The sequence below is a fragment of the Alosa sapidissima genome, chromosome 11 (assembly GCF_018492685.1).
Source record: "Alosa sapidissima isolate fAloSap1 chromosome 11, fAloSap1.pri, whole genome shotgun sequence".
In the NCBI taxonomy this organism is placed as follows: Eukaryota; Metazoa; Chordata; class Actinopteri; order Clupeiformes; family Clupeidae; genus Alosa; species Alosa sapidissima.
Window position 1 is genome coordinate 32882462 of NC_055967.1, and position 7500 is coordinate 32889961.

At 43.3% G+C, this 7500-nt stretch overlaps 1 protein-coding gene across 2 annotated transcripts in view; it reads left to right on the top strand.

Annotated features, from left to right (window-relative positions):
* otogl (otogelin-like) overlaps positions 1-7500 on the top strand; it is a 72244-nt gene that overhangs the window by 52545 nt on the left and 12199 nt on the right. For both annotated transcript variants that reach the window (XM_042110553.1, XM_042110554.1), the window contains exons 44-47: positions 1555-1740; positions 2291-2503; positions 3244-3348; positions 7296-7403. In XM_042110553.1, coding sequence (XP_041966487.1) covers positions 1555-1740; positions 2291-2503; positions 3244-3348; positions 7296-7403 — 612 coding nt within the window. The remainder of the gene's footprint in view (positions 1-1554; positions 1741-2290; positions 2504-3243; positions 3349-7295; positions 7404-7500) is intronic.

Here is a 7500-nt window from a genome sequence, read left to right on the forward strand (position 1 = left end):
TGAGTACTGTATACTGTACACACACACACACACACACACATTTAACATAAACTGCTCATGTTTTGACACAGTATGACCATGTCACTATCAAATAGAGCAGTGGTTCCCAAACTTTTAACAGGCATGTACCCCCTGAGACATTATGATCTTCCGGAGTACCCCCAACACCACCAATTGTTAACAAGTTTTTTTTAAATTGTTTTATTAATATTTATTTTTATCAATTTTGTCGAGAATAGTGGTCATAAACATATGATACAAATCTCATCAATAGTCAACATATGATAGCCTACAAATGTGCTGAATATAATGATTTTAAATAGATCTGCACCTAATCTCACACACAATCGTCTTGTTGAATGCAGTGATCTTATCTGCTAGGTGCTTGTCTTTGCCTTGTAACTGGAGATTTAACTCATTGAGCTTTCCAAATATATCGCTAAGATAGGCCAGCTTCGCCAAGAAATGTTCATTAGTGAACGTGCTTGCAGATTCAAACATGCGCTCTTCCTCCAAGAAGAGGCGACTCGGAGCTCAAACACGCGACAGCACTTTACCCTCGGGAAAGCCTTGCCTCGCTGTGAAACAGTACAGCCTTTTGGTCAGCTCCCATCTCCTCTCAAAGTGCGGAGAATAGATGCGCTTTTAAGGGCCGGGTCTTGATGAAATTCACCACTCTCACAACCTCGTTCAAAAGCTCATTCAGGTCGGGACTAACTAAGCTGTCTTGATACGAGCGCTTCCCTATGAATAACACAGTGCGTCCATTGCGCATCGGGTGCTACCTGGGCCTATGCTACAGATAAAAAAAAATAAATAAAAAAACTCCTGTTTTTCACGTCAGTTCGCGCCCCACCTGGCATGTCTCCGCGGCGCCACAGTTTGAGAAACGCTGTTTTACCCTCTCTGTCTCCACTCTCGAATATTTTGTTAATGCGGATAAAATAAGTTTTTAATGTGCAGTGCAAATGCGGAAGTTAAGTTACCAACATGGGATAGAGAAAACGCTTGAAAAGGCATATGACTTTATGATGATCTTTTTTCGCGTACCCCCTGAAATCAGTCCACGTAGCCCTGGGGGTACGCGTACCCCAGTTTGACAACCGTGGAAATAGAGGACACAAATAAAGTTATATTTAAATGTTGTGATTGTCATTTCCGTTAAGTGCACAGAGTTGGTGTTCGATTTGAGAAGACACTATTCTGTTGAAATGTACGCACTCCACAAAGAATGGGACACAGGACACTGCATTGAAGTGTACTAATGGAAGTACGCCATTTGAGACACAATTGGCTATAGCCACTAACATTTACGTAGGAAACTCCATACTGATCAATACTGATATCAAATGCATATGTTTTAATTGGAAAGTTGTGCTATTGTTTGTGTGGGCCTTTGCAAAATGTGCATGTGAGTGCTTATCTGTTTATTTTGGTGTGTGTGTGTTTGTGTGTTTGTGTGTGTGTTTGTGTGTTTGTTTTTGTGTGTGTGTGTGTGTGTGTGTGTGTGTGTGTGTGTGTGTGTGTGTGTGTGTGTGTGTGTGTGTGTGACAGCGCTGAAGTGCCCGTCAGGTAAAGAGTACCAACCGTGTGTGAACACGTGTCAGACCCGCACCTGTCAGAACCGAGACTACTACGAGGAGAGCACGTGCTCGTCCATCAGGGAGGAGTGTGTGTGTAAGGGTGGCACCATCCTCCACCGCGCAGACTCGGCTTTCTGCGTCACAGAAGACCGGTGTGGTGAGTGTGTGTGTGTGTGTGTGTTTGTGTGTGTGTGTGTGTGTGTGTGTGTGTGTGTGTGTGTGTAGCAGTGAGTATAGGCATAGTGGAGAAGAGCAATCCTTACTCAGATACTTAATACTATAATATTTACTTTGATTTGGTGTTTCACATGTGTTTGTCAGTGTTTCTGTAGTTGAGTTAATTAAGCATCAGAGAATGAACTAAATGTAGCATTCTCCTAAAATGTTTTAGATATTTTTTTAATCTTCACAAAGTTAATGGATCAGAAAATGTTAATAATGGAGTCATGTTGGGCATTGTTGACAGTGGGTACAATATCTAGGTCATAGCATGTACATAGATATTACTGTACATAGATATTAGCTGACTGCAGTGCGTTTGGGTCTTGTCTCTGATCTCCCTTGGTCTGGCCCTCCTCTGGTCCAGCTCAATGCTCAGAATGGTTGTACATTCATCATACTGTATATCTGTATCTGTGTGTGTGTGTGTGTGTGTGTGTGTGTGTGTGTGTGTGTGTGTGTGTGTGTGTGTGTGTGTGTGTTCTCAGCATGTACGGATAACGACGGCGCTCCACGTGCAGCAGGGGAAGAGTGGAACGGTTCCTTACGCGGGTGCTGCCTGTTCCGCTGTCTGGAGAACGGCAGCGTGGTCTCGGTAGAGCCGGAGTGTAAGGAGAGCCCTGCACTGCTGTGTGAGAGGGAGGGAGAGTCTGTGGTGGACGTGTTAGAGGAGGGAGCCTGCTGCCCCAAGAAGATCTGTGGTAACACATATACATACACACGCAGACACACACAGACACAGACACACGCAGACACACGCAGACACACACAGACACACGCAGACACAGACACACACAGACACACACAGACACAGACACACACATACACAGGCAGACACACACAGACACATACAGACACAGACACAGACACACACAGACACAGACACACACAGACACAGACACAGACACACGCAGACACACACAGACACAGATACACACAGACACACACAGACACACACAGACACAGACACACACATACACAGGCAGACACACACAGACACATACAGACACAGACACAGACACACACAGACACAGACACACACATACACACGCAGACACACACAGACACAGACACATACACACACAGACACAGACACACACAGACACAGACACAGAGGGAGAATCCAGTAGCTCCTGTGGTTGTCCACAGTACACCTGCAGTAAGACACACACACACACACACACACACACACACACATACACACGCAGACACACACAGACACACACAGACACACGCAGACACACACAGACACAGACATCTGCATGAAAAAGCATGTTTCTAAATACACATCATTACACACTTTATGGTGATAACAGACTTATTGTGTGGTATTTACTGTGTTGCATTTCCCTTTTAGAATTTGTGTTATATGCTGTGTGTGTGTGTGTGTGTGTGTGTGTGTGTGTGTGTGTGTGTGTGTGTGTTATCTCCTCTCCTGCAGAGTGTAATGTGACTCAGTGCCAGAGGCATATGCCCAGATGTGACCATGGCTACAAGCAGCAGATTGGCTACAGCCCCCTCTCCTGCTGCCCAGAATACCGCTGTGGTATGCTCTCATGCACACATCTAAACACCCACTCACACACACACATAAAGAAGCACGCACACACACACACACACACACACACACACACACACACACACACACACACACACACACACACACAGTTCCTGTCTCTTCATCTCCATCTCTATGACCTCAGAAATCCTTTACAGTTTTTTATGAATGCTTAAACGCTAGCCGTGATTATTATAGCATAATTTCTAAAACTATTAATACGTATAGCAAAACCACTCACTGAGTTTGCAAAACTAAAAGCACAAACACTGCTTTGCACTCAGTTTGCAATTTTGTAACACACACTTTGCACAATTGTAGGTACAATCCACTGCCCAGCACTCTTTTTGCAGAACTGTAAACACAACTCCCTGCTTTACACTAAATTTCCAAATGATCAACACACTCCTAGCAAAACTATACACATGTATGGCTATTATTTACACTATTTCGCCAACTCTCTGGCACACTTTCTCATGTGAAAACTGTTTTAGATAATTAGTTCACTTTGCAATCAGCCTAAGCACTATAAATAAGCCACAGGTAATGGGTACAATGGAGGAAGCAGGAAGAGTGAGAAGATTAAGAATTAGAAGAGGCCGAAGAATAGGACGTGGAGGTGAAGAAGTAGGAGGAAGAGATGGAGGAAGAGGACGCAGAGGTGAAGAAGCGAGAGGGAGAGAATGACAAGGAGAAGGAGGTGAAGTTAGAGGAAGAGGACGAAAAGGAGCAAGAGGAGGATGAGGAGGGGGAAGAGGAAGAAATAGCCCCTTTACAGGCAAAAAAAAATTGACCAGGCATCATGTCAGGCCTGGATACGGCATTCCATAATATATTTTCCCCGGTGCCTTGGACTAGGACATTGCATGTGATGTAGACGAAATTTCGAGAGAGACAACACGATGTAGACTGATTTTTTTTTCTTGGTGAAATTGCTATTTTGTATTTTGACATGGAAAAACACACTTGTGTTTGTTTTGATGTGTGTAAATAAACACCAATACTTGAAGTTTGGATCCCTGTATGTTTACAGAACTAGCAAAAGCCAGATGTGTTTGTAGTGGCAAAAACTTTGTGTGTTTGTCCCTATGACCTATGACACTTCTAATTGTTCGTCGTCTCACCACTTCTAGGGAATACCAGTGCTTGGGTTTCTTGATGCGTAAAAAGATTGTCCGACCAACGTCGTCCGTGAACTGATGGTATTTATTTGTTGAACAAATGAAAAATAACTTAAACATGAAGTATAGTCTCTATTGTCTGGGTGAGCTGAGTTCAAAAAAAGTTCATTCGTCGCGTTCGCGTTGCTCCTGTCACGCTCACGTTGAGTTGATGTTGACGCAGTTAATGGTCAATGATAGTTGGCTCAAGCACCGGAACCCCTCCTGTGGCCTTGGCTTGACACCCCTTTTATCGTTGCACCCCCATAACCTCTAGAGGGAAGGCATACTCAAAAACATTAAAACGTTCTAAATCAAATGTTGAATGGAAATTAAATTAATAATTATTTTTATTATACAGCTCTTTATAATGCTGCAGAATGCTCCATTCACTTGAATGGGCCTTCCTAACATTCGGTGGTCTGCTAATTCTCAATAACAGACCGTTGCTAAGTATAACAGACCGCTGTCAAGGAAAATGGGCTTTGTGCTTCTATTTCACGTCTTTCATATCACTACGCAAGGACTGGAACTTCATTCAAAAGTGAAAGCAGACGGTGGTTCAGCTGTGTTCTAAAGAATGTTTGATTCAAGTTCAGCGTGTGCTGTTGTCAAACTATTTGTTTCTCACCAAAAGCCATGATGAAACGGTTACAAATAGGCTATAGCCTAGGCTATGTAGGCTAAACAGTCACATCGTAGGGATTTTATTGTTTCGTTTTGGCAAATAGCCATGGGATAATGTATAGAACACCGGTCATTATTGGGAAAACTAGATGTACCGCAGAGCGGTACAAAATATGACCGCCACCCAGTCCAGCACATTTTTTCCACAAAAATAAGTGACGCTTGTCAAATTGTGTTCATTTCCTACTTTGTTCCTTTTTTGTGTGTTTGTAATTGAGTGTGTGCAGAGTGTGTGGTTGTTTTTGTGTGTGTTTTGTGTGTGTTTTTTTGTGTGTGTGTGTGTGTGTGTATGTGTGTGCATGTGTTTGTGTATGTAGGTGTTGTATGTGTGGATGCATGTGTGTGAGGGTGTGTGTGTATGTGTGTGTGTGTGCGTGTTTGTGCATGTTGTGTGTGTGCATGTATGTGTGTGTGCATGTGTAGTGTGTGTGTCTTTTTGTATGTGTACATAAATAAAGCAAATCAAGGAACCACCTACTCTGCGATAAGTGCCATGGGATCTTTAACAACCATGGTGAGTCAGGACCTCAATTTAACATTCATGCAAAGGAAAACATCTCCTGCAGTACAGTGTCCCTGCCACTGCAATAGGACATTGGGATTGATATTTGTTTGGTGGCTTTTGGCCACAGGGAAGAGTGCCACCTACTGGCCAGCCACCAACACCACTTCCAGCAGGAACCTACTCTTCCAAGGAGGCTTCTTATCCAAGTATTAACTAAGCCTGCTTGGCTTCAGTAATTCAGCAAAGTCAGGGTATCTGCTGGTCTGGCTGCTGGCTAAAAACAAAAGGTGAAAGGCATATGATTCTAACTGTCTCACTGAATTGCATTATGCACACTCAATTCTCACGGGTATCTGCTAGACAACAAGTACCAAAACATGATTAGTTCATAGATTTCACATGTGAAATACATTTTATACAACCCCACCCCCATCTCGCTTGTTCATAATTCTGAGAAATTCTTGAATTGTGTGCATGTGTGCGTGTACGTGTTTATGTTTATGTTTGTGTGTGTTTGTGTGTGTGTGCGTGTGTGTGTGTGTGTGTGTGTGTGTGTGCGTGCATGTGCTTGTGGGTGTGCCTGTGTGTGTGCCTGTGTGTGTGCATGTGTGTGCAAGCATGCATGCGTACATATGTCTATTGTGTGTGTATGTGTCATATGTATGATTACTGTGAATGTATGTGTGTGTGCGTGTGTATCTGTTTATGCACATGTGTGCATATGGAATGGGTTAACATGACCTCTGGAGGCAAACATACGCAAAAAATTGGTCATCCTAGGCCCTACGGTTCTCAAGATATTCACAGAAAACTCTGTTGGTGTACGGTCACTAAATGTACACATAAATTAATTTATTATATGGCCCCTCTTGAACAAAAGTCCACGAAACTTGGCACATGCATTCAGAGGGTGTCATAATCCTACACTGTCAATTTCATGCAGTTTTGACCATGTTACGTAGGTCACAGATACCTAACTACAACACCTCATTTTTACCTTTTTGTGTTTAACTAGGTGGCGCTATACATGAAATGAGTGGTTATGGAATGGGTTGACATGGCCCCTTTAGATCAACATACAATAAAAAAGGTGTCTTTCAGTGTCCCGGGAATCCTTGATGGAAATTTGGCCATGCGAAAAAGAAAAGAAAAGAAAAAAAAAATCTGACTAAACCTATATGACCTATATGGCCGCTTCGCTGCACGGCGGTCATAATTAGTCCCTTCAGGGCGGAACAAGACTCTCTCCGCTGCGTGTCGGGGTTCAGTTCGCCCTGTCGGGACTTATTTTCCCAATAATGACCGGCGTTCTATACATTATCCCTTACATACATTAACTAAAACTGAAAATATGAATATGGTTCCTACAGTGTTTTTTATTCACACCATCAGTGTGTAGTTGGCACATCGTGTGCTAATTATTGTGATGGCTTGTGTTTACTGTTTCATACGAAAACACCATTTTTACGAAGGTGTAAATAGTTAAGCAAGGTGTGTTAGCTTTTGCAAGATGTTTTGCACATGTTTTGCTGATGTGCGCACATGTGTGTGTGCTTGTGTGTGTGTGTGTGTGTGTATTCCAGAGTGCGATCCTGTGTCCTGCCCCAGTGTGCCGACGCCTGAGTGTAGAGAAGATCAGTTCCTGGTGGAGGTGCGACAGGAACGCAGCTGCTGCTACAGCTTCCTCTGTGGTACAGACACAGCACTATACCATTACACCTGCTACAGACAGTACAGACACAGCACTATACCATTACACCTGCTACAGACAGTACAGACACAACACTA